General features: G+C 38.8%; 1 protein-coding gene across 4 annotated transcripts in view; it reads left to right on the forward strand.

Moving 5' to 3' along the window:
• PARD3B (par-3 family cell polarity regulator beta) overlaps nt 1–27,649 on the forward strand; it is a 600,416-nt gene that overhangs the window by 255,331 nt on the left and 317,436 nt on the right. For 3 of the 4 annotated variants that reach the window (XM_081312950.1, XM_081312947.1, XM_081312949.1), the window contains 3 exons: nt 8,640–8,772; nt 18,388–18,475; nt 20,022–20,140. In XM_081312950.1, the coding sequence (XP_081169076.1) occupies nt 8,640–8,772; nt 18,388–18,475; nt 20,022–20,140 (340 nt within the window). The remainder of the gene's footprint in view (nt 1–8,639; nt 8,773–18,387; nt 18,476–20,021; nt 20,141–27,649) is intronic. The other variant, XM_081312948.1, reaches the window with a different exon arrangement.

The following is a 27,649-nucleotide window of genomic DNA, read 5'->3' on the forward strand; positions in this document are numbered from 1 at the left end:
CGTGCCCCTCCTAGCTGGTTTATGCAGCTCGGGAGGTGACACGAGGCTGGCTCCTGGCAGTTATTAATGCTTCCTTGAGTGAGGGGTGCTTCCCTGCCACCTTGAAGGAGGCGGTGGTGAAGCCCCTCCTCAAGAAACCTGCCTTGGATCCAGCTATATTAAATAACTTTCGTCCTGTCTCCAACCTTTGCTTTCTTGCGAAGGTTGTTGAGAGCGTGGTGGCACGGCAGCTCCCTTTGGTCCTGGAGGAAACTGAGTATCTGGATCCGTACCAATCGGGTTTCAGGCCCGGGTACAGCACGGAGACGGCATTGGTCGCGCTGGTGGATGATCTCTGGCGGGCCCGGGATAGGGGTTATTCCTCTGTCCTGGTTCTATTAGATCTCTCAGCGGCTTTTGATACCATCGACCATGGTATCTTGCTGTGAGGTCTTGGGGGGTTGGGAGTGGGAGGTGGTTCTCCTCCTACCTCTCGGGCCATTCGCAGATGGTGTTGGCAGGAGGACAGAGGTCAACCCCGAGGCCCCTTAGTTGTGGGGTGCCCCAGGGGTCGGTCCTCTCTCCCCTCCTGTTCAACATCTATATGAAGCCACTGGGTGAGATCATCCGTGGTTTCGGGGTGAGGTATCATCAATATGCTGATGATACCCAGCTTTTCATCTCCACCCCGAACAGACCCAGCGATGCCCTCGACGTGATGTCCCGCTGCCTGGAAGCAGTACGAATCTGGATGGGGAAGAACAGGCTCCAGCTCAACCCGGCCAAGACTGAGTGGCTCTACGTACCAGCATCTCATTTAGTCCAAGATCTTCCGTCTTTGGTTATGGGAGGAGAGGTGTTACCTCCCGTTGATAGGGTACGCAACTTAGGCGTCCTCCTGGATACACGACTCAGTTTTGAAGATCATATAGGAGTTGTGGCCAGGGGGGCATTTGCCCAGGTTCGCCTGGTGCGCCAGTTGCGCCCCTATCTGGACCGAGATGCTCTACATACGGTCACTCATGCACTCGTTACCTCCCGTATAGATTACTGCAATGCTCTCTACATGGGGCTGCCCTTGAAGACAACCTGGAGGCTCCATCTGGTGCAGAATGCGGCCGCGCGTGTTGTGATGGGAGCATCCCGATACTCCCATATTACACCCCTCCTGCGTGAGCTACATTGGTTACCGGTTGTCCTCCGGGTGAGATTTAAGGTGCTGGTTTTTACCTATAAAGCCCTACATGGCTTAGGCCCGGGATATTTGCAGGACCGTCTGCTGCCAGGAATGACCTCCCATCGCCCGGTGCGCTCACACAGAGCGGACCTCAGGGTGCCGTCGGCTAGACAATGTTGGCTGGCGACCCCCAGGGGGAGGGCCTTCTCTGTGGGAGCGCCGGCCCTGTGGAATCAACTTCCCCTTGAGCTCCGGATGGCCCCGGATCTCCGGTCCTTTCGTCGCGACCTTAAAACATTTCTCTTCCATCAGGCTGACCTGGACTGACGATAGGGATTTTTAAGTAGAATATTTTTAATATTTTATCATTTTATCATTGGGGCTTGTTAGTTTAATCTTCTTTAACATTTGTATTATTGTGTTTTATTGTTGTTAGCCGCCCTGAGTCCTTTGGGAGATAGGTCGGCATATAAGTCCCAAAAATAAAAATTTTTTCCTAGTACAGAAAAAGTCAGGGAATAATTATTAGTTGCTACAGAAGAAAAAGGGGAGCAGTCATTCTCAGCCACTGAATATGAGGGTAGGGTTTATGGAAAGAAGATGGAGCTGGCAATGGACGTCCTGAGAATAATATAATTGCCAGAGGTGCTTTGGGATCCAGCCTTTGTTATCTTTTCCCTGGCCTTTGTGTTAAAATATAAATAATAGGTGCAGTACAGTTTATCTTAATTCTTATTTTCTATAATGCATTAACATGAATTATCTGATTATTTTTCATGCTGTCCATGAAAAACCAAATATTGTTCCCAAATTGCAAAGAAAAATATGTATATTTTGGCAAACGATGCTAATGCTTGAGCTATGATCTCCAATTCATATTTTTGCAACTTCCTTAATCTTAACTGTATCAATGTGCATATATGTATTATGGCTTCTCTTATGAAAAGAGGTATGAAATACAATGTACTGTTTCTACATGCCTTGTGAAAAATGCCTAGTGAGCATCTTATTGAATCTAACTCATTTTAAACACTATTTTTTATATAAAATATGCTTGCAGTTCAATTGTAATTCCATTTGGAGCTAAAAAGTATGGCAAAAAGAGCCACGACCCGTTCTTTGTTTTGCCTGTTTAAAAATCCATTATTTTTTTTATTGGCTGGGATACTAATGGTATCTTTTCGTGACTGTTCTGATTCACTAACTGAGGATCCTAATTAGGCAGTGTACTGATCAGTTGTTGAGCTATTGATTTGGTTGTTTATCAAAGCAGGTTTTCATTCCATTGCTGTTAATTTAAAACTACCTCCACATGAGCTACCTGCATTTGCTTCAAGCTTACTGTGCAATGTATTTTTAACCCCAGAAAAGAACTATAAGTTGTAGTGAAAGGACATATAGTTAGCTTACGGATTTTTTTTTAAAGTTGAGAAGAGATGCTGTACTGAGTAAAAATGCCTTATTACTTATTAATAGAAACTTTAATATTCTAGTTAAATAGCTTCTATATGAGTGATTTCCTATAATAGGACTTTTAGTAAAGTGGTGAGGAATTGTTCTGTACCAGCCTACTACCGGCTCTGCAGATAAGGCAGGGACAACCCCTTTTACAAGAAGGCAAGAGGCTGGAACTAAGCCTGCCAAATTTATGGACACAAAAGGCAAAAACAAGACACGAACCATGAAACAGGAGCTATTCAAACGGTTGCCTTCAGCAAACCAGCCCTCCCACGCATTCCGCTTTTAAACAGTTCAGGGCGTGGCTTCTCTCTGCCTCCTTCCGAGGTGCCCCATTGCCTTCCTCTGTTTACTCCTGATTGACTGCCTCCTGTGTCGGGCGTCCTTGAACAGGGCCAGCTGTGGGTCATCTTCATCCACGCTGTCAGGCTCTCACAGCTGGGTCTGCGTCGTAACCAGGTGGGAGGGGCCTGGCTGAGGGCTCTCATCTGCAAGCTCTCCAACACCCTCAGCAACCTCTCCAACACCCCCCTCCTCCTCCTCTGAATCGTCCGACCCAACTGCCGAACCCACAGGCTGACCCTGAATCACAACAGGAATATCCCCTCTCTTGCTCATCTAAAACAGGAGCATTACAATGCTGGGTCAAGCTCTCACAAGGTTTGGTTAAAAAGAGAAAATGAAAAAATAGGGATTTAGTTGAAAATTAGTTTGACAACCTGTTTCCACTGCAAGACTATATTTTTATTGCCAGATATTATCTTAATATGCCTTACATGAAGACAGAATTATACAGATGTTTTTAAGTCTCTGATTACTGAAACACTCAAAACTATGTCAATTAAATAAATAAATAATAAATAAATAAATAATAAATAAACAAACAAATAAACAAACAAACAAACTGCATGATTCCTTTATCTAACTGATGTACAATACCTCCCTCTCTTGTGTTATTTTTCCTAATCCATTTCTCCCATAGTTTGACAAAGAAGGAGGGGAAACAAAATCCGCAACCTGGAGAGTATAATAGAAGGAAAAAGCAAATAGTTTAATACATTACTTAAGAATAAGAAGAAAAAAGACTTCAAAAGGAAAATACAAGAGATAAAAATGAGTTATTCATAATCTTTTGGAATGAAATATGAAAATACTAGAATATTTAAAGGAAAATAACTTTATTTACAACAAACTATGGGAGAAATGGGTTAGGAAAAATAACACAAGGAAGGGAGGTTTTAAGAGAAAAACTGGTGGAATATGAACAGGGTGTTTGTACACCAGTTAGATAAAGGGATCATGTGGTCTGTCTGTCTGTCTATCTATCTATCTATCTATCTATCTATCTATCTATCTATCTATCTATCTATCTATCTATCTATCTATCTATCTATCTATCTATCTATTTTTCATACTTCTTAGCCTCTCATCTCCCTTGTATTATATATTATAATATATTAAATAGATTAAAAGTATTATATACTTAAGTTAAAATAAGTAAATAAAATATATTACATGTCTGAGACATTTAGTTTACAACAAAATTAAACTTGATGGTGAATAGAGTGAGATATTTAAATATGATGCAAGAAAACATAAAGTACAGAAGTGCTGGTCAAAAGGTAATAGGTTTAAATTGAGGCAGAGGCAGTTCAATTACTAGTGCATCACTAGTGTTGACAATGGAATAAACTGAATGAGCATTTTACCAGAGTATTTAAATTATGTTTTGGGTGTGTCCATGATTAAAGAAAAGATAACAATATACCTAAAATTGAGCAACAGAATTCTTATCTGAAAAATAAATATGGTTAAAAAAAAATGAATAGCAATTATAACCATCGATAAGAACCAAACTATAAAAAAGAACAACAAAAACAAATCCCAAACCCAGAGCCACTCGGTCTTGACAGGGTTCAGTTTCAACCCGTTACTCCCCCATCCAGCCCCTAACAGCCTCCAGGCATTGCAAGGAGGAGGTCACGGCATCGCTTAACTCACCACTGGCTGAGATATACAACTGAGTATCATCAGCTTATTGGTGATATCTCAGCCCATGGTGACGAATGATCTCACCCAACTTCTTCATGTAAATGTTGAATAGGAGCGGAGAGAGTACGGAGCCCTGCAGGTACTTTGCTGATCTGGGATGTTACTACAGTGTCCTGGATATGGTATCGATGATCTTATACCAGTTTCTTATCTCCAAAGTCCTGATCATTTCTTTTGCTTTAATATATAAATATGGTTAAAGTAGGGGAATAGCTGGCCATCCTGAAGTGGTGTAAGCACTGTTGCCCATTCAGAACACCACTAAATGATCTGAAGGGACGCAAGACCCCCAAAGCTGCATGCTGGTACATTTCTTCCTGAAAAAGAGAAGAGGGCTACATCATACCAGCCTAAGAGAAACTGCTAAGGAGCATAACTTAACCTGTTTTAATTCTGATAGGAAGGGAATCTAGATACAGCAAGGCAGGTATTTGCTATCACTGATGGCTGCATGCATAATCTGTAGAGAGATGTTTAACTTTGAAATGCTTGGACAGGCACACATAATTCAAGCTTTTGTTTTGTTCTTTTATGGCTACTTCTCTATTACCATCACTTATCAGAATGGCCTGAGGGAAGTAGGAAAGAAGAGGGAAAGAAACTGATTTGTTCAGCTGTTGTAAAGCTGTGGAAATGAAATACTGTCAACGTTGCTTTACATGCCCACACACGAAAGTACTAATTTGCATTATCATGGTAATAAAAAGAAAAAAAATCACAAGAAGATATGAGCTGTCCATTAGATCAATTCCCATGAATCCATGAGACCTTTATGACACTGGCCTTCTCAGCTTATACTGAGAGAAGGAAAATGAGTCTTCATGAGAAAAAAAAAACTAAAAAAAACCCCTACCAATTTAGAAAGATGTAAAAGAAAAATAGGATTTTCCTCACAAAATGTGGCATCTAGAATATTTTCTAACTTATTGTTGCTTTTTAGATGAACTGATTCTAAACAATGAATGGTTTATAGGTCTTATTTTAAACGTGAACCTGGAGTCTTGTCTTGGTTTGTTTTTATGCTTTGTACAAAACTTTTTCCCTTTCAAAATGCACTATTGGGGTAGCAAAAAAAAAAATCCAATTCAAACTAAACATTGTTTTTTTAACTTTTTCCCCCTGAGGTCTTTATTTTCCCTGAGAGTAGAGAGCCCAAAAGAGAGGTGAAGATGTGAACTTTACATTCCGAGGCACACAGTTGGTTCCACTACCTGAAAGAAGATTGAACCTAAGTTAGGAGGTGACCATAGTAACTTACCTAATTATATTTTTTTTAAAATCCCATTTATATCCCGCCCTTCTCCGAAGACTCAGGGCGGCTTACAATTAAAGCACAAATCAATGTGCTTTACAATAATTTCAGGGGGCCCTGGAGTCTAGCCTAATTTTAATGATAGTTTTAGCCAACTGTCATGTTTCCCGAAAAATAAGGCCCAACTGGAAAATAAGCCCTAGCATGATTTTTTCAGGATGCTCCTAATATAAGCCCTACCCCCAAAATAAGCCCCAGTTAAGATCATCAGCTAGACGGACACATTTAGTACCATATTTCCCCGAACCGGAAAATAATGCATCTTTTGGAACAAAAAGTAATATAAGACCCAGTGTTATTTTGGGGGAAACATTGTATTGTATCCTGAATGCTAGAAACATCTCCTGTGATTTCAATTCTGCAAAACAAAACCCAATGTGTCAATGCTTTGTAAATAGTTTTAAAAGAAGGAAATGTGCTTTTAATTGTTGTGGAAATAGGATTTTTATAGCTAATCTGTGAAAATTAAAAATCTGTATTTTGAATTAATATTTTAATTCCATTTAGTAAGTTGTTTATTTTTACAGCAGAAATGTCAGAAGAAATTTGGAATGGCTATTGATGTGAAAAATAATTTTTTTTATAAAGCCAGACACATTGGCATATGATTTAGGAGTATGCCACTTGTTTCCAAAGCCATTCTGGTGTGCATTCATTACAGCACATATGTGGCAGCCACTGAGAGAAGGAAACCAGCTGGCTGTCAAAAAATTACCCTTGGCACAGTTTTTCTTGTCTTGACAAGACTACAAGCTGCCTTCACAGATGGAGTAATAATGGGAAGCCACTTGTGGTCAGAAGATGCATTACATGTATTTTGCCCCTCATGATAAAATATGGGACTTTGCTAAATATTCAGTAGCTTTCTTTTTTTAGCCCTCCCCAATAAAAATATCCCCCTCTCAAAAAGAACTATTTGAATGTTTTGTGCCATTGTTTCTCCTGGATTCTGTTCCTTTATTCCCTTTATTTCCCTTTTTTAAAATTAGTTATCATAATAGCTATGAATGATGTTAACTTGCCAATCAAATGTTGCCATTAGAGGCAACTGATAGTCAGTTAAATGTTAAGAGCACACTGAAATGAATGATGGCAAACTAAATGAATACACAAATGTATTCACCAAGAATACCAATCATTCTCAGGAAAAAAACAAATAGTCTGAAGGCAAAGCCCAAATTCCTTGCCCAGGTCTCATTTAGAGACTTGAAAAAAAATGAGGGACATTTGGGGAAGAAATTAGTGGTCATCTCTTGGGTGCCATTTTACAAGTTACAATGACACTCAGTTACGTAGAGATGGCTATCTTGAATACTGGCAGGTGCTGCCAATCTTGCCTTAAGCTTTGCTCCAACATCTTACTGCTTCTTGCAGTTTGCACACTCCAACAGGGTGCAGAGATCACAAGAGGAATTAGCCAGGAGAAACAAGTGAGTACCCAAAGCAGCTAGTGTAGCTGCGGAGTCCAGCTCCAAGGGCATGATGATAATGAAAGGTACTTTGTCTTCATGCTTCACTCAGAACTTCCAAATTTAATGGAGAACTTAAGACTGAAACTAAAGCAGGAGTGTTTCTTCGTAATGCTTGCCAACCAGTTCTGCCCCAATGGGGAATTTGTACAAGCCTAGAGACATGCAATCCATGGGTGGACACTTGCATCCACCTTTTTCCCTTGGAATATGTAGCTACAACATTTTTGATTGATGGAGGAGGGTGGTTAAGGGAGATGGTAGGTTGCCTATGCCAGAGGTCTCCAACCTTTTGGTCACCAGGGACCGGTTACGTGGAGAGAGATTATTCTGCGGACCGGAGGGGGCGTGGTTTTGTGTACTGCCTGCATCCGGCGGATGGGGCTTTGCTTGTTTGTGTGGCCTGGTTGCTGGCATGCTGTGCCCCGGTACCGGTCCATGGACCGGGGGTTGGAGACCCCTGCCCTATGCTTATGTGAACTGCAAGCCATGTCTCTCATCCTTTAATCTCTTCCTTAAAGTCCTCCCCATGCATTAGTTCATTTTTATCATTAAAAGAAAAGACAACTTGTATCTTAACTGTCCAATATCTTACCCTAAAAGCCCCCACCCTTACCCATTCTGGGCCCCACCCTTTCTAGTGACATAATGCTATTGGCCATGTCTCAGACAGCCCTTAGTATCATCTGCATGAGGTATGGCTCTTCAACACAAGCACATTGCCCATTCCAGTCTTAGTGGATCAAATCACAGGAGTTAGTTCCAGTTGTAATTTTCTTTTAAAATTATTAATAACTATTTTAAACATCTCAAAGGCAACTGGACTGTTTTTTTTTCTTTGAGGAAGAAGACTGAAATGTAGGTCTGAGTATTAAGGTCTGAGTGTTCACAACATACAACAAACATTTTGGAAACAATACATAGATTGGGTGGTTTCAAAGAAATTGATAAAGTGTTGCATTATACCTTAAGACTTAAAGACTGCCAGATTTATCATGTTATATAACTTGGTGAATCACTCAACTACCAGATGCATTGCTTTACATATGATACTAGGGATTTGTAGCTGACCAGAAGCTCCAGCCAGCATGGAGAGTGGTAAAAGTATCTTAGGTCAACAACTTCTGGAGGATTGTTGTAAAACATCCAAGTGTTATATTACCATAATAAATATGATTTTATTTTGTTCTAGGAATGCAAAGAACCTGATATATTATTTCCAAAAGCAGAGGTTGAAGGGAATATTAATTTCACAAGCACTCCTAAGCAAAGTGACGCTGCTGTACAGTGTTTTGTCACATATTGCCCACAGGAGAAGTTAAAAGGTAAGCACTAAGCCTTGGGCTTGGCTTCTGCCTTTAATGTTTGGAGAGGGGTATCATTGTATTATTTTCAGAAACTCATAACAACCTAGAAAATAATTAACTAAAGTGCAGTTTGCAAAATATCTTGAGATTTCATGAATGGTGAAAGAGCTGACTCTGACTTCATGAATTGGTTTCTTGGCATAAATTCCAGCTCCAAATGGTTTGGTGCTATAAAACAAACTTAGAAATACAAATTATAATTTCAGTATTTATTTTCTATCAGTCTTAAATAACTCCATTGTTCCTATACTTAGATAAGAAGTTCAGATGTAGTATATAATTTTTTGTTGTTGCATTGGTATATTTGTAATTACTTATTTTAAATAGTGTTTTGCACGTATTAGCTGTTTTGAACAATAAAAATCACATTAACTTTTGTTCTTAATCTTTAGAGGTTCTATTTTTTTAAAAAATATACCAAAGAAAGTTTGGACATGTTAGTATTCAAATAGTGATGATGTAGGATTAGCATTCTTTTTTCCTGAAAATTGTTTCACAGTTGCATGTGATGTTAAAATATATTAATTTTTAATCAAATGTAAATGATTAAAAATAACAAGTTCTTGTTTATAAAATTAAGGACCAAAATCTAAAACTGAAAATTCCATCACGTAAAGAATGGAAAATTAAAAATGGGAAAGGAATGGATGGGGAAGGGTACATGCTCTAATCTTCCCTTGCTACTCAGAGTTGTTTAATAGTGTGTTTTCAGACTTGGATCTAAAGTTGAATGTGCAATTTTGCCCTGAGAGAGAGATTCCAAAACAGATGATGAGTGACAGCTATTCAGAGAAAAAAAGTCTTTCCAGGGAATTAGCAGAGCATTCCCTACTCCCACCCATGTTAATATATTGTCTAAAACTCCAGGCAATAAAATTCTAAATTTGGAGTGTCAAACTATCTCTCTTAGTTACATATTTCTTCCTCTCATTATTTAGGACTTCAAGCACATTTTTTTAATTTTAATACTTCGCTTTAACTTGGGAATGTGCTGCACCCCAGATCCAAAGACAAAATGAAGTTGTTGGCTTTGGATCTGAAGCACCACACATTCCCTACCTTTGACCACCTTCTTATATTTGTTGTGATTCAGGGTCAGCCTGTGGGTTCGGCAGTTGGGTCGGATGACTCAGAGGAGGAGGAGGGGGGTGTTGAAGACCTTGCTGAGGGGGTTGAAAATCTTGCTGATGAGAGCCCTCAGCCAGGCCCCTCCCACTTGGTCACCACGGAGACCCAGCTGTGTGAGCCTGACAGCGTGGATGAAGATGACCCACAGCTGGCCCTGTTCAAGGACACCCGACGCAGGAGGCAGTCAATTAGGAGTAAACAGAGGAAGGCAATGGGGCTTCTCGGAAGGAGGCAGAGAGAAGCCATGCCCTGAACTCTATATAAGGGGAATGTGTGGGGAGGGCTGGTTTGCTGAAGGCAACCGCTTGGATAGTTCGTGTTTCTTGGTTTGTGTCTTGTTTGTTTTTGTAGCTATAAATTTGGCAGGCGTAATTCCAGCCTCTTGCCATTTGTAAAGGGGTTGTCCCTGCCTTTTCTGCAGGGCCGGTAGCAGGCTGGTACAGAACAATATTACAGAGGAAGAAATAATCAACAAATCTGGGCTACAATAATTGGGTTAGGACAGGGGTGTCAAACTGCCGGCCCAGAGGCCGGATGCAACATAGCCAAACCCACCCCATTGCCGGCAATGGCAAAAAAGTCACGACACATCACGTGATGTTGCAAGTTTGACACCCCTGGGTTAGGAGAAGGACATTCTTGATACAAATGTGTACAGTAGAGCTCTATTTCTTGATAACATGAGAAAACCCAATTGTTAATATACTTTTAAGAACAGAGGTAGTTGTTGCTTCTGGCATGTTGTGGGCTTGCTTCCAATGCTATCTTTGCTTTAGGAGAAATTCTCTGCAGATGCTGGAGGAAAATAAATTGGAACAAACTGTGCTTTACTGCTTCAGTTAATGAAACCCTATTCATACGGTTGCTGGCTCCATCCCTAGGTTTATCCCATTTCAATGCAGGTTGTGTAGACTTGCAATCAGTCACTAAAGATTTATGATTTACAGTCATTTAACAATTTAAAACAACAACTTTCCTTCCTTTTAAACTAGTGAAATGAAGAAATCTTGAAATTGGAAACTGAGATTACATTTTCTGTGTGAAAAAACTGGAAATCCAGTTTGGTTTCTGAGGTGCACTCCACTGTACCTACTTCATTAAGGTATACCATAGTATTGCTCAGAAAAACCTGAGGTCAGCCCTCTAGGCTTCAATCTGTCCACACCTGTAGCTGTAATGCAACAGCCAGTACATTAGGCCAGGGCTTTTCAACTTTTTCACCCATTGTGCCACTTTTATGATATGGCAACATCCAAGTACCACCAGTCGCCTAGCAAGGTGTCAAAAACTTGATGACCCAAAAAAAAAGGAAAAAAGTGATGAAGTACAGGTAGTCCTCGACTTACAACAGTTCGCTTACTGACTGTTTGAAGTTACAATGGCACTGAAAAAAGTGCCCCCCAAGCTACAGCCGAGCAAGACACCTGCCTGCCCACCCAGCCACGCTCTTCCTCCTGTCCGAGGTTTTCATTGTTGTGAGCATTTCTGTTGAGGATTGGCAGCGGGGGTGGGGTGGGGTGGGTGTTTGGTTTTTATTTTTCCCCCTCTGCTAGGTGGTTACAGCAGGTTTTGGTCACTTCACATGACCCTGGGACACTGACCATCATAAATATGAATCAGTTGCCAAGCATCTGAATGTAAACCACAAGACCCTGGAGATGCTGCAACATCCAGCTGATCGGCGCTTCTTCTGGGCTCAGCAGAAGCACCAGGATCAGTGCTGCTTTCCAGCTGGAACCTGGCGCTGATCCTGGCGCTTCCGCTGAGCCCTAACAGTCTTGCAGCTCCAGCCGTCTCTCGCTCAGGCTTGTGTGGTGCTGCCACCGGTTCAGCTCATTCCCCTCCCCCACTACCACTTTTCTAGGATTGTCGCATACCACCTGCCAGGTGCCAATGTACCACAGGTGGTACCCTTACCACTGGTTGAAAAGCCCTGCATTAGGCCACTGCCATTTCAAAGAATGAACTTCATAGTTCTAGTCCAACCTCCTACTGAGACAGGCATTCACAGCATTAATTCATTTTCTCATTGCATTCACAGCTCTATGGACCAGAGCCACTAATTTTTGACAGATTTTTTAATCTGGTGTAGAACAATCTTAAAGGAAAATGGCTTGAGGAGAAAAGACACAGAATGCTGGCAAAACGTGTCAGAAATCATTTCCGGAAGGAAATAGATGGGCAGAAAAATGTTGCCAAGAAATCTTATCAGCTGACTTATACTTCAGATGGAATTGATCTCTAAAACACTGACAGAGAGAGTAACAATATTCTTGAAGGAACAGGTTACTTACCCAGTAGATATTGAAAATGTGAAGGAACACATTGAAGGTCAGCTAAAGGAATATCTGAGATAAGTTAGCTAGTAGGGTTTGTAGAGCAGAAATCTTTAATGTAAATAATGAAAATCAGATTAAAGTGGGCAAATTTGTAACTGAAAACAAGAATGCACACAACATGTTACACACCATGTATTGTGTAAATGTGATGTGTTTGTGTGTATAAATGGTGATGTGATGTGATGTGAATGGGAGTGTGAAGGAGCAGATGCACATGAAGGCAAACACTCGGCTTTAAAACCTGTATAGGATGGGGCTAGCTTACACTGTTGTGCTGTGCAGAGTAGAAGAGAGCTGTTGTCTGCTGCAGGAGTCAAGAAAAGCTTGACTGAGTAAGGTAAACGAATCAACCAATAGTTGTTAAAAACAAACCAACAAACCTGTGAGGGGTTGTTGAAATATTAATCCTAAGTATAATAGGTGCTGCTTTATTGTTGTATGTTGAAATCTATTGGTATTAATTTGGAATACCAATACACTGAATTTATTTCTGCTAGAAAACTGTGCAGTGGCAGTATCATAGCCAGTGAGGTTTATCCGAGACATAATTATTGCTAATTGAAGTGGCTCATTGATGTTCTTCTCATTTCTCATGTATTTCTATAAATCCTGGCTTTCTGTCAATTTACTTTGGCTTTCTAAAAAAGAAATCTAATATTCTTGTGAAAAGATTAAGAGTCGCTTCTTTAAAGTAATTTTGCTTTGCCTATCATTATTGGAAGAAATACTTAAAAATCCAATATTGAAATGCCAACCTTCAGTCTATTTTTATATGAATCATCTAATACTTGCTATCCTGAGGTCCTCAGTTTGTTCCTCTGCCAAGCCATGGTGCAGACTCAGCATTTGTTTCGTACAACCTCTTCAAAGAAATCTTACTTCAGTGCCAGCAATTTCACATTTCTGTTGCTGAAAGATTACTGGAATCTGCCTCATCAAAGGATTTCTGAAGGCCCCCTGAAAACTATGAAGTTGCTAACAAACGTATCGTTTCCATGGCTATGTCAGAGGTTTTCATTCTAAGGACCCAATATACTGATTCTTAAAAGAGCTATATGTTCCAATTTATGTGTAATTTGAAAGATTGCATCATTTTAGGGAGGACAGTCAGATAAGCATTTTTTTAAATTATCTTCACTTAACAAGTTAATCCATGAGTAACTTTTACCATATAGATTACTATCATTATAACCGGTCTTTGTGATGTTAAAGCAGGTAAACATTTGCCAAAATATCTCAAAAAGCAGGTTTAAAAGTGAATTCAAAATATGATAATTTACAATTTACCTTTAAAAGTACTGCTGTACATTCTAGAAAGAAAAGGCCCACTGCATCAAAGTGGTATCCTGCATCAAATTGCTCAAGTGTAGTAGAGTGGCCCTGTGCAATTTTTCATCAGTCTTGGGTTATTCTTACATTCTGTTTACACAACTAATTTAAGGATTTACTCATCTGGTAAGCTTAGGGCCCACCTGGATTATACTGTTCAAAATTCCCCTAAATTGGCAATGCTTTAATTTTTCTATTGCTCTAGGTGGGCACTTTTATATAACTGTATTAAAGTATCTCCAAGTCTCACTCAGTGCCATTTAAGCCTATGTGTGTGTATGTGTGTGTGTGTGTGTGTGTGTGTGTGTGTGTGTGTATAAATATATATACATATACATAGGTAAAGGTAAAGGTTCCCCCGCACATGCGTGCTAGTCATTTCTGACTCTAGGGGCCGGTGCTCATCTCCGTTTCAAAGCCGAAGAGCCAGCGCTTGTCCGAGGACGTCTTCGTGGTCATGTGGCCGGCATGACTAGACGCCAAAGGCGCATGGAACGCTGTTACCTTCCCACCGTAGTGGTCCCTATTTTTCTACTTGCATTTTTATGTGCTTTGGAACTGCTAGGTTGGCAGAAGCTGGGACGAGTAACAGGCGCTCACTCTGCTACATGGCACTCGGGATTCGACCTGCCAAACTGCCCACCTTCTAATCGACAAGCTCAGCGTCCTAACCCACTGAGCCACCGCGTTCCTACTACATATACGTATGTGTATACGTATGCATACACACACACACACACACACACACACACACACACACACACACACACACACATATATATATATATATATATATATATATATAATTTTTATTTACAATTTTCTTGTCCATCATGTAGTTATCAACTTTCAGTTATGTTGTTGGTTTGGGTAGAGAGTCTGTGGGCCTGGTTTTGTTGTGTCATATCTAAAGGCTTTATGATATTTTAGAGACTGGATGTTAAGATTAGTCATAAGGTGATCCTCAACTTTCATTTAGCAACCATTCAAAGTTATAATTATGCTGAAAAAAGTGACTTAAATTTCATGACTATCACAGTGTCCCCATGATCACATGGTCAAAATTCAGGAGCTTGGCAACCAGCATGTATTTATGACAGTTGCAGCATGCCAGGGTCATACGATCACCATTTGTGACCTTCCCAGCCAGATTCTGACAAGCAAAATCATGTGATTTACTCAGTGATTCTCTTAACAACTATGGCAGAAAAAGTTGTATAATCAGGCGGGCAAGTCATTTAACAACTGCCTCACTTAGCGACAGAAGTTCTGGTCCCAAATCCTGGTTCCTAAGTCAAGGAGGACATATGTACAGCAGCCCATTTTATGAGCCACAGTTCTGGGCAGCTCAAGGCAATAGTGATAAGAATACTTTTCAATCTTATGACTATGCTTAAAAAGTCCAGCCTCACTCTACCCCTTTCTTGGGGGAAAGCCAGCTTTTTAAAGCCTCCCAAAAGTCTAGAAGAGTTAGGAGCCTGCCAGATCTCAAAAAATAAAATATTTCCACACGGCCAAGACCACTATTGTGAAGGCATGTTTCCTATATCTTACTGGATGACCAAATTTTAGAGAAGCAAACTGGAGTGTAACTATCCCTCTCCCCATTTCAATGAACATGCTGTGCAACTGAGTTATTAAACGTGGCCCTCGACTTAAGGTACTTATGACCTGATTTTGAAGTTATGATGGCCATGCCCCTTCCCAAAGTCATGTGATCACATTTTGGGCACTTGACAACTGGCTCACTTTTACGACCATTTGCAGTCATGTGATTGCAGTTTTCATCATTTTTTTGCTGATTTCTGGCATCTACTTCTGTTTCTGGCAAAAATGGTATAATGGATTTGCTTAACAATTGTTGCACTCGCTTAACGACTGCCGTGTTCACTTAACAGCTACCACAAGAAATGTTATAAAGTTGGTTCTGATCATGTGGTGATCCACTTAATGACCACAAGAACGTACGACCATAATTTGAGACTCAATTACAGTCATAGGTTAAGGACTATCTGTATGTAGTTGCTTGGGGGAGGAGTTCATTCAGATCCATTTTACTTTCAAAAGTTTTTATGGGTTTTTATTTATTTATGTATTTGTCTTGTTTTCTTCATATCTGCAAATCTTCCTGAGTATGCCAATTATTTTCACATATTATTGCCTGATATGATTTGGATTAGAGTGCCATAAGCATGGGAAGTTTGGATTTTCTATTTAAAATGGATATTTGTTCTTCTTCATTCATTATTACAGTCTAATGTATAAGAATTGAAATAGTATAACTTTAACAAAATAAACAACTGAACTTTTATTGTGTTGCACGCGGTGGCTCAGTGGGTTAGGACGCTGAGCTTGTCAATCAGAAGGTCGGCAGTTTGGCGGGTCGAATCCCGAGTGCCGCGTAACAGAGTGAGCGCCTGTTACTCGTCCCAGCTTCTGCCCACCTAGCAGTTCGAAAGCACGTAAAAATGCAAGTAGAAAATTAGGGACCACTCCGGTGGGAAGGTAACAGCGTTCCGTGCGCCTTTGGCGTCTAGTCATGCCGGCCACATGACCACGGAGATGTCCTCGGACAAGCGCTGGCTCTTCGGCTTTGAAACGGAGATGAGCACCGGCCCCTAGAGTCGGAAACGACTAGCACGCATGTGCGGGGGAACCTTTACCTTTACCTTTACTACTAATTAAAATTGTTCTCCACTGATTAATCAACTATCAAGGTTGATTAATCTATCAAATTAAGACAATTACATGTAGACCGTATTTTATATACACAGCTTTTTCCAGCTACAGTTTTATCAGAGTAAAGTTATGTTCCTGGATGTCATTGATTCAGATTATTTATGTATGCAGGGAATCCTATTTGCCTGAACAATATATCTTATTTTCCCTACCATTCTTTCTATTATTGTGTCCACTATCATTTTTCACAAGAAAAAAAGACCCATTTGTAGAACTTCACATTTTAAAGTGTCACAGCAAAATATCCCTCCTTCATCTTTAACAAAAATTGTAATAAATGTTTCAAATAAAAAAATAGCATTTCATGGTATTCACAGAAAAGGTTATAATAAATGCATGCCAAATTATTTCACATTTCTGATACATCAGTGTTCAAACAAAACCTTGTATTTTATAGAGGCCAGAATAGTGAGAAATATCACTTGTGGGAATAAAGCCCTTTTTTCCCTAGTTGACTAGATGGAGCAGAGGCTGCTGTTTGATAGAGTTGGGGGGGGGGATACTTAGATTTGGCCTGAGCATTTGTTTAAGCATCCTGAATGTCCCGGCCAGTTTTGTATCTTCACCTCTGGTGACCCATGCTTTTCTAGGGTTTGAGCAGCATCGTTGGGTCAAACTTGTTGTACTGTGCTACCCTTACTCCCACAATGCGTTTGTTCACTCCTCCCCAGCTACTAGCCACTCCACTTTTTAAAACAATTGTTTTAAAATTAAAACAAAGGCCATTTGAACCCTTCCTCCCACAACTAGAATGGGGTCTGTATTTCCTTAAGTTAGCTCAGAAGCATGTAGCCTAACCACTGCAAATGCCGTTTACTGTCCTTGCATTTGCTCTGCAGAAAGGCAGATTAAAAAAAACAAACCAAAAAAGTATTGGAAGCATACCTTCCAAAGTGTGTCCTGTTATTCTCAAATTTTGTAGGGGGTATACCCAGTAATTGTACTGAAACCCTGTTAGCAAGCTTCCCAATTGCACTAATGAATTCCTGCTTCCCCTTTTACTTGCAGACAGATGGTCTGCTGGAACTTAGAAGGTAGCAAAATTTTGTGCAGCTGCATGTAAGGGTTGCCAGTACAACTGGTAAACCAAATTTTCCACGATTAAACAGTTATCTGTTTATTATCTGGACGTTTCAATGTCCATAGGCTGCTGTAAGTTGCTGGCTTTGGGCTATAATAAAAAATTCAGTTACTCATTCTTTCATAATTTGTTCCAGAAGGTCAGACTTCATTATTTTGTCTCTTAAAGCTTCTAGATGAAGATAATAAGAGCTTGTGGATGATATTAATTTATTCTCTCCTCCCCCCAAGTACTTCTCGCTTTAAAAGCATCTATTAGTTAATAAGATTCCCTTCTCTCAATGGGATAGAAGGTCAATATAGAATTCATTATGCTTTTCTTCTCTTAACTTGCAAATGGTTTTTCTCTTACCTTGGGAGAAATATGCATGTCATGTATGTTTCAGGGAGCAGCAACATGAGGGAGTTAATTTTGCACATGGTTGATATGTTAAGCCAAGATTCAGATTAAGAATGTTACAGGTAATGAAAGCTGGGTATGCTGTCATTATCAGGTTTTTTAGATATATATTATTTATTTGTTTTCTAATGCATAACAATTTGTGGGTAACAAAATAGAACTGAATCACAGCTTAACTATATGGCAGCCTAGCTGATACAGCATCCGTGCATCCATTTGAGTGTTTTATTTAAATCTTAGCTCAAGCTTAGATATCGGAAAGAGAATATCCAGTGAAATTACTAAAATCAACATAGGGCTTTCATTTTTCATCATAAGATGAATTTCAATATGTTTATCTTTAATTATACATGAGCAAACAGAAATCAGGTCTGTTGAAAATCCTAAGGGGGAAATATTTTTTTGCTTGGTGTATTTTTAATTCTAGTTTAGCTAGTTTGGAGATTTGTATAAAATTGCCGCTAATTCAAGAGATATGCAGCATGCCAGTTCAGTTCTTTGGCCAGCAGACAAATACTTGCTTCTACCATTGTTTATTTTTCCCCCCTTTAATTTCAGAGTTTGAAAGCAGCACAGCTGAAAATGAAGACCCACCCCCGTTGCCTCCACATCCTAGTGAGAAGCTGTTCACAGATTATAATCATAGGTCTGAAGATGTTTACTATTTTTGATTTCATGTCTAGTGATAGCAATGAGTCTCTTTCATGTTATGTGAAAAATAGTTTTGCTCTACAGTTCATTTGCACCACATATGCTCTGATATTCACCCTTCTTCGTCTTCCAAATCTATTATGATTTGTTTTTCTTACACTCACTGAATTTAGATATCATTATCCCCATTGGGTAGGAAGAAACTGAGGCCAGTCCAAACTGAATTGTTAAATCTTCAAAGTTTAAATCCAACAAATATATCTATTGAATTCCTTACTGTAATAATGGTTTTACTACTAGTAATTATTTCTTCTTACAGTATAAAAATTTTCATTTGGGGGCATTTTGCAGTTTTATATTTCATTGCATACTGGGATGGGGGGAACCGTTCTTATGTTCATAGGGGATTTGCAATTTCATTAAATGGAACTGTCCCTTTTTAGAGCAGTTTCCACTTTCCTATCTTATTTTCCACTCTGATAGGAGATTCTTTACCAACATTCTGAATAGAATTGGAAGCTGGTTAAAAAATTGGTTATGTTCCACACCTGATTGAATCAAGCCAAAGATAAGATTGGAAGGACTGGGAAGCCTGTATACATGCACAATTTCTCATCAGAGTTCTCCTTATTGCAATGTTTGGCATTTCTAATTAGAAAAATATTTCAAAATGTCCAGTTTTTATAGAATTTCCCTCTTCCCTCAGAAGAAACTTGCAGTGTTAATTTGAGACAGAATGTGTGTCCATGTAATTCATATACCGTAATTCACAAATTCCAGTGAAATTTTGGTATGGAAATTTTTGGAAATATGTAATTTTCAGAATACCTTATTATTTTTAAATTTAATTTTAGACATATCTAAGACAGTCATGGACCAAATAGGGGGCTGGAATCTAAAAGTCCCAGTGATGGAAATTAGCAGAATCAAAAGTGTTTGGTCATCCTTCCCCATCACAGTTCCTCATTAGCCCTCCAAATCTGCTGAGAGACATTTGGAGTGCCTTTTTTGGACAAAGTTTGGAAGCAGAGCTAAAGAGAGAGAGAGATTCTGCGAAAAGATTCATGTTTACAGGACATTGGACTATGCCTTTGATCTTCTCAATTGAAAGGAGAAATAATTAAGTTAGGTCTTGATTTCCCTGCTTCTTAACTGCATATTCACTCTTTTAATCATAAGCATGGGCCTATTACAGAGCAGCTAGGAATTTTATCTAATTGGAAACAAATTAAGAACCTGATGATAAATGTATTAGATGATAGCACACTTTTAATACTTAAATTAATGCACTTTGTTAAACTTTAATATGCCTTATTAGTACTGAAATAATGATAAAGTGAGTAGAAAAGGTAAACACCTATACCTTTGGGTTGGATGATAGTTACCCAAAGCAAATTTAGATTTAATGTAAGCAATAACTCATGCAAAAAAACTTGAATGACTTATAATAGCTGAGGAGAGAAAATGTATTATATAGTATAAAGTTTAATTACTACATCTGATCTTCACCCCACATACTTGGTATGATTTCTTTCTTTCAGCAGCATAGTAGCAGATTCAGAGACTTTTTTGCCAGATCAGCCCATCAACTTCAGATCTCTGACCCTGGCCAAACAGACAGAATCAATTAACCTGAAGACTTCCAAGAGCATGGATCTTGGTAAGAAGTGGTGAGAAGATTTTTAGCCTCACTGCATATTCCCTTGTTCTATTTCTTAAAATTAATTTCTTAAATTAAATACTTAATTCAGAAGAAAAATTATTATGAAAGGCCAAGTTTGGCAGAAAATTAGGAAAAATATTTGCCATTGCAGTACTTGTTTAGAAACTGTAATTGTAGAGATTGAATGGGGTCTTGTATTATACTAAATCATAATATAATTTGCTTGATTTGTATTTTGGTGCAATGTTTGAACCCAATATTTGGTTTATATGGTAATCTCTGAATCATTTTACTCTTAATGCCTGAAAAAAGCACAGTGCCTTGTTAATGCAAAATTTATATGTGTCTATATATAAATGTTGAAAATTTCAGTAAGTCACGTATCTTATTCTTTGTGATACCTTAGAATATTTTGCTTCTCCATTTAAAATATTGTCTAGGGAATGGGAAGAAAATAAATATAAATATGATAATGACATGCACTAATACAATAATAATAATTTAACACCATCAAACAAAATTGTGGCAAAACCAGGGGATAGTAAAATAGAGACAAAGAATTAGAGAACATCACAAAGTATCAAGATTAAAAAATCGAAATTGAAACATTATGGCATAAACTGATCTTTGTGATCCCAGTGGCTAACAGTACACTAGGTGCCATACCAAAAACTCTTGGACAGCACTGTGCACTGACAAAATTTTTATTAGTCAATTGCAAAAGGCCACAATGCTTGGATCTACACATATAGTACCCTGATACATTGCATCATCTTAGGTTCTTGGGAAGAACGTGATGTGTATGAAGGCCAATACCACCTAAAGAACTGGCAGCTGTGATTTCACATTGTTGTGTATATAATAAGAGTAACAACAACAACAACTTCTCAGCTTACTTTTAAAGGCACATTATTGGTGTCAACATTGTGCCTTGCTATCAGTCAGAGCTGTGCAAACTGTATTGAACTGTGGTAGAAAATAATTTCCACACTCTTGGCACAGCATATAACAATTTCATTTGAAATTGCTTTCTCTGAAGAAAGGTGACAGATCTTTTGTGCACAGTTACCGAACACGTGGGTGTTTCAACTTGGCCTTGTATTTTGTAGCCTGTCCGCATCAGTCTTACAATTGAGCACATTATACCTATTGCTAACCTCAAAGCTTGGTGCCTTCAGTGTCAGTTGGAAATCATCCTAATGCAAAGAATATGTTAATGTGAAGATGAGACAGACGTGAAAATGCAGCCTGTGGGTTTGAGTTTATGGAATGTTTAGACAGTTTCTACATGTGGCAGACATGTTACAGAAATGATATGGGCAACAAGTTTTTCTGCGATACCTAAAATTGTTCAAATTGCAGGATACAAATAAGTACATTTGATTCATATTCTGATGAAAATGGGTGATTGCTTACTGTATATTGTTACACTAATACATTCCTGTATGGTAGATTATGGTCTATTGATTCCATTGCCAACTGTGCCTTTCTGTTTACTATACATTGTGTAGGCATTGCTTCCTGTAAGCAAAGCTTTCAGAGAACAGGAACTGAAGATGCTTAATTATAAAGAAAGAAAAGCCATTTTCTTTCACATTTTAAATGACAGAGTGTATATTTTTATTTTTCTCTCAATATGTCTAAAGATAAATATTAAAGAAGATGATAGACAGGTCAGAGTAGTCAAACGATATTTTACATTTTCAAAACCATTTACAAAGTATTTGGCTATGTGTACTGTTTTTTATTGTCTATTTCTTTGAATTTTATATATGCAAATGTTTATCTTGCAAACAAAAATATTCCTTGTGTAGAATCATCTTATAAATTAGATAGAGAATATATGTTTATTTTCCAATAAAATACTTGTTCTTCTAATACATCAACTATGAACAGTCAAATTGACTTGTAATGTAACTCATCTCATACTAAAAGAATGATAAATGGCCCAAATCCTTGAGCTTCCATGCTGAGGGTTGGAGTTGAAGTTGGGTCCTTCCTGACATTACACCACCCTGGTCATCTAATATACAAGAAAGGAGCTGCGAGGCCTTCTCCTGTATGTATAGTCTTTTTGTAATTAAAAAACTATGATAAAACTCTCATGAAGCTTTTTTTTTTGCTTATTTTTTATATTATGTTTTGTTAGATAAAAGTTTGTCAAAAGGTTGTGAAATGCAGATAGTTTTGACATCTAGCTAGTCATTTAGCAACTGTTCAAAACTGTCCCTAGGGATGCCTACAACCTGGTTCCAAAGTTCTCACTGTTCCCTTCCCCCCTCCCAGTGGTCATGTGGCCTCATGTCAGGGGCTTGGCAGCTGGCTCTCATTTACAGCCATTTTTAGCACCAGACAGTCACTTTCTGTTTTCTACAAAACTGGCTCATAGCAAATAATTGCTTCCCTTAACAACAATGGCATTTGCTTAACAACTGTAGTGGCCATTTAACGACTGCACAAAAAAGGCCTCAAAATCAGGCCAGTCACACGGGTGACCAACTTTACGACTCTCACGACTTCTGACTGCAGTGGGCACACTCTGTTATAATTATAAACCATTACCTGTGACTTGGAGCAGTCAGCAAACGTTTCTGCTACCGTGACTTTTTCAGGTGAGGAATAGGACAAAATAAAGGGAATGCAATCGAGTATTTATCTACCAGCAAGTTTCTAGTTGGCTGGAAAATTGAGAGAATCCCTATTTTTAAATGTTTTCTATCCTATAATTTAAACCACACTAAAGGCAAGCCAGTTGCTAGTCATGTGCACGAAACATTCTTGTTTTTAAATGTAGCACTTCTGCCAAACACTTGCTTTTTTTTTTCTTTACTAGATGCTCATCTCCATTTTCAGAGGGTTTTTTGCTGCAATTAATGAGCTTGTAATTAAAACTTGATATATCTAATTAAAGTATGTTTTAAATTAATTTTATTTAATTAAAGAGTGGGGTTTATAGAGACGTTAGGTGCATTTTGTACTACTGAATATAATAAGAAAACACCTGTTTTCATTCTAATTTTGTTCTGTTAGCAAATATAATCAGTGTGAAAAATCTGAATTTAATATTTCATCATCAGGGAAGCATAGTTCAGTACAGTTATCCCAAATGAATGGCCTTGTCCACTCACACCATGGTAAGTTTGTCTTACTACTTTTGATGTAGGAATTAGGAAACCGTACCCTTCAAACGTGGTACTACCCAGAAGTATAGACACACGAACTTGCTCCACATATGCAACTTTGTAATAAAGTACCTGCCAAGAGATAATGCTTTCCTCATTCCTGAGCATTTGACAGATCCATGCTTAGCTGATAGATATGTTTACCAGTCTAGGTCAATGCAGATGAAAGTTTGAAACGATTTTTTTCATTGTTAAACATAACAAAAATAAAATGTGCATGAGATAGGTTTGCCTAGCTCTTATCCTCAACTAATCTTTCCAGTTTGGAAGAAAATTCAGTCACCTGTCTCTTATTTTCAACATGTAGTTTGAGATTATTATCCATCTTGGTCATAATTAGGCATTCAATCTTGCCTGATTCATAGGAATAGGTTTCCGAGAACTCTTGGTGCAAAAGCAATGGTCCTTGTGTGACACATAAAGTGCAGCTAAGAGATGGATCAGTGACTCTTGGAGGTAGTGAAAGCAGCCTGCACCCTCAGTAAATCAAATATTTCTTCATAATTGTTCCTTCTACTCCAAATTCCTTTGAGTCCAAAATAAAGAGGGCATTTAAGCACTATATTTCCTGTCCAGAAGTACCAGCTGGATGACAAACTTGGTGTAAAAGAAAAGCAGCTCACGTGTTTCATTCATATACTTATTTGACATATTTGGCCTCACTTTTCTGATAATTCATTTAAAACAAAAGCATAACTGAAAACAGAATTTAAATATAATCTACATTTTAAAAGCATAATTGAAATAAAATAATGGATCCCTTTACAACATCCCTCAGTCAGAAGGGTGAGAACCAGTTAGACCAGGCATGTCAAACTCGTGATGTTGCATGACATCACGTGATGTCACGTGACATATCGCGGCTTTTTTCCCATTGCCAGCAATGGGGTGGGCACGGCTTTGGCGTGACACATCCAGCCCGCAGGCCGGTAGTTTCACATGCCTGAGTTAGACCATCAACTAAATAGAGCCACCAAGTGCTAGAGGAAAACTAAATCTTTAGCTTATATCTGAAAAGTTATAAGGAATTCCAGAAAATGGGAGCAGATGTTGAAGTGGGAGCCGCTAACTTCTGGATGGTTACTGACTGGCTTCACAGAAGAGATGGGAACTGAAAGGGAAGGCACTCAGGCTGTACTTACAGATCTGGCAGATTCATATGGGAGCAGATGGCCTTTTCAGCATTTTGTCGTAAGATGCTTAGGGTTTTAAAATGAAAAACAAAGCAGCATCCAGAAGCACGTAGCTAACCAGTGCAATCTGTTGAATTATATGCTCAAATCTTTGAGATAGTCAAAACCCTAGCAGCCATATTCCACACCAACTAGCTTTTGAAGGCTGTTCAGGGACAACCCCAGAAGGTATCAGGCCCTTAGTCAATCTGGCAAGCCTGCATGCTTCAGGCATGGGTTATATTTGGGACGCCAGCTGAAGGTGGAAAAATGCTTTCCAACTCCGTGTGATATTAACAAGTAAAACTGAGCTTAGGAACACGTTGAAGGACACCCAGACTACTTCAGAGGAAGTACAACTTGATTCAGAGTCAGATAAATAGCCAGATCTGCTTACTTTGTGTCCCTTGCTAGGTTTTTAAAAATGTTTACATTGCCTTTTGCTTTTACTTTTCAAAGGGGACATATGGAATGGCTCTATAATATTCAACATTATCTCCCTTTTTTCTCTCATTTCATCAATGTGCAGCATGCAGGTGGACCACTGCATTTCATCACTGAAATTAAAATATGCTGACCCGAATAGGATCAGCATCTGGTACTAGTAGAGCGTTCAAATCAAATCAACCTTTGTTATGGTCAAAGACCATAGAAAGTTGTCACTGCTGCTGAGAGGTCTTTCACAAACTTTGATGAGAAAAATCTTAATATTTTACTCTTTTTCTGTTTTAAACCTGTTAGATATTGTCCTCTGATTAATTTACTAGCTGTGCATAGTTGGAAAAGGTGTAATAACTAAATTAGCCAGTCTGATGAAAAACATTAACTAAAGGGGAATGAGCCGAAACTCTAGGAAAAGATGTCATTGGTTAATTATGCATTCTTGGCGACTGCAGCTTCTTGGGAGAAATAATTATGTAAATAATAGATGATCCCTATTTGAGAGATGTCATTATAACTGAAGTTCAGAGGCCACTAACCTGAGAGTGCCTGTGGTAAGGATGCAAAAGGAGCAGGTGGCCAAAGCTTTCCTTTCTGTGTGACTGAGAGATGAGAAGGCTTGATTTTGTTAGCAAGCCCTAAATTACTGGGTTATACTATTTTTTTTCCTCTCCCCCCATAGAGGTGTTGGTGATCCTGGTGGTCCAGTTATCTTTATGCATGTGATCTCTTAGGGCACCTAAATTCAATACTATCTGACCCTTGGTGAACAATTCCAAGGGCTGAACTTTTAACCTTTGCTTTAGAGATCTGAAAATTACAGTCCATCCAATTTAGTGGCAGTACAGATGGTTTGATCTTACTTTTGCAAATAAACAAGACAGATGATATAGATGAGTGTTATTGGAGTTCAGAAAGGAAATGAGGGGAAATAGCTAATTACCGTACAATTTATTGTAAGGATGATGCCACTTCCTATTCAGGCACAATAGGACAGTTGTATAGGCAATAATTGCCACATTATGCAGTAAAATGCATTAACCAATCACATGAGCATCAGTGTTTTTCTCCAGCTGCATGAAAAATGATTTTTTCCCAAGCAGTAACAGGGGACAAATACTTTTTAAAAAGCCTATCATTTTATTATTTATATTGATATTGCTTACCCTCTTCCATAAACATATATACACAAAGCCTACTTGGGCCTTGTATAAGTCTTCTTACCTACAGAAAGGGAACAGTATTCAGAAGAATGAAAGCCCTATGAGTTTTAGCTTGCAGCTAAATAGGGAAGCGATTGTTATCAACATGCAATGATTTTGCTGTGCATCAGTTTGTATAAAATATCTCATAATGTTAAAGTAGGAAAATAGTGCTACATTTCTATCTTGTCTGTTGACATGCATGGGTGTATTTTATTTCAAAGTTTGATTCACTCAATGGAAAATTATTCATTTGGTATATAACTTGTGTTTTCACCAATTATATTACCCTTTTTTCCACTTTTGCTGTGAAGATTATTCTGCTCATTTGAGAAGTTAGCTGCTGCCCTGTATAAAAATAAAATGCTACCTTCCTTAATAATGTGACAAACTTGACCTTGATTAACATAGCACATGGATTTTAGCAAAAAAAAAGTGATAATTGCATTTGGCTACTATTATTAAAAAGTCATAGATGAATAAATATACTTTTTTGGAGGGAAAAACAAGTTGAATTTAAAATCTACAACTTTTTGGAATTTGAAAATTACTAAGAACACCCGATATTTCTTTATTATTTCTTTATTTGTGTACTTAATTCAATTTGATGGTGGTTAACACCAGAGCAACTCTGAGAAGCTCACCAGATGTTATCCCAAACATTTTCTGTGGCAAAGGAACCTGATGAAGAAACATTACTGTTTTTCCATTGTTCAGGGCAATGTTAGCAGGCGCTAGTGGAATTGTACAGATATCAGGACTCTGTTAGTGGAAGAGGAATTTTAGCCTAGAAAAAGGAAATTGTGTCACAAAGGCAGGAATACCATGTACATAAAAATATCTAACAGCCTCCAAGGGATGACCTCGAAGGGACGCGGTGGCTCAGTGGGTTAGGACACTGAGCTTGTCGATCGGAAGGTCGGCAGTTTGGCGGGTCGAATCCCGAGTGCCGCGTAACAGAGTGAGCGCCTGTTACTCGTCCCAGCTTCTGCCCACCTAGCAGTTCGAAAGCACGTAAAAATGCAAGTAGAAAAATAGGGACCACTACGGTGGGAAGGTAACAGCGTTCCGTGTGCCTTTGGCGTCTAGTCATGCCGGCCACATGACCACGGAGACGTCCTCGGACAAGTGCTGGCTCTTCGGCTTTGAAACGGAGATGAGCACCGGCCCCTAGAGTCGGAAACGACTAGCACGCATGTGCGGGGGAACCTTTACCTTTACCTTTAAGGGATGACCTTGGAGTCGTGTAAAGAGGGAAAGGAGGATTTCTCTTTAAATGAGGAACGTCGTTCAGGATTTGAAGTAGTGAAATATTCTGAAGGGACCTGGTAAGCTGCTTTAATTTGGCCAAAATGAAAAGCTCCATAGACTACAAAGCAAATGGGGTAACGTGAGAGGCTAGTGAAAATGTTTCATGTGAGCAAATGTTAAGGAAATGTCAAAGAAATAACGCAGGGCTTATTCTGATTACAGACCACTTCATAGAATTACTGATCTTAAACATTTTTT

Source organism: Vipera berus, assembly GCF_964194415.1.
Source record: "Vipera berus genome assembly, chromosome: 1".
Lineage (NCBI taxonomy): Eukaryota > Metazoa > Chordata > Lepidosauria > Squamata > Viperidae > Vipera > Vipera berus.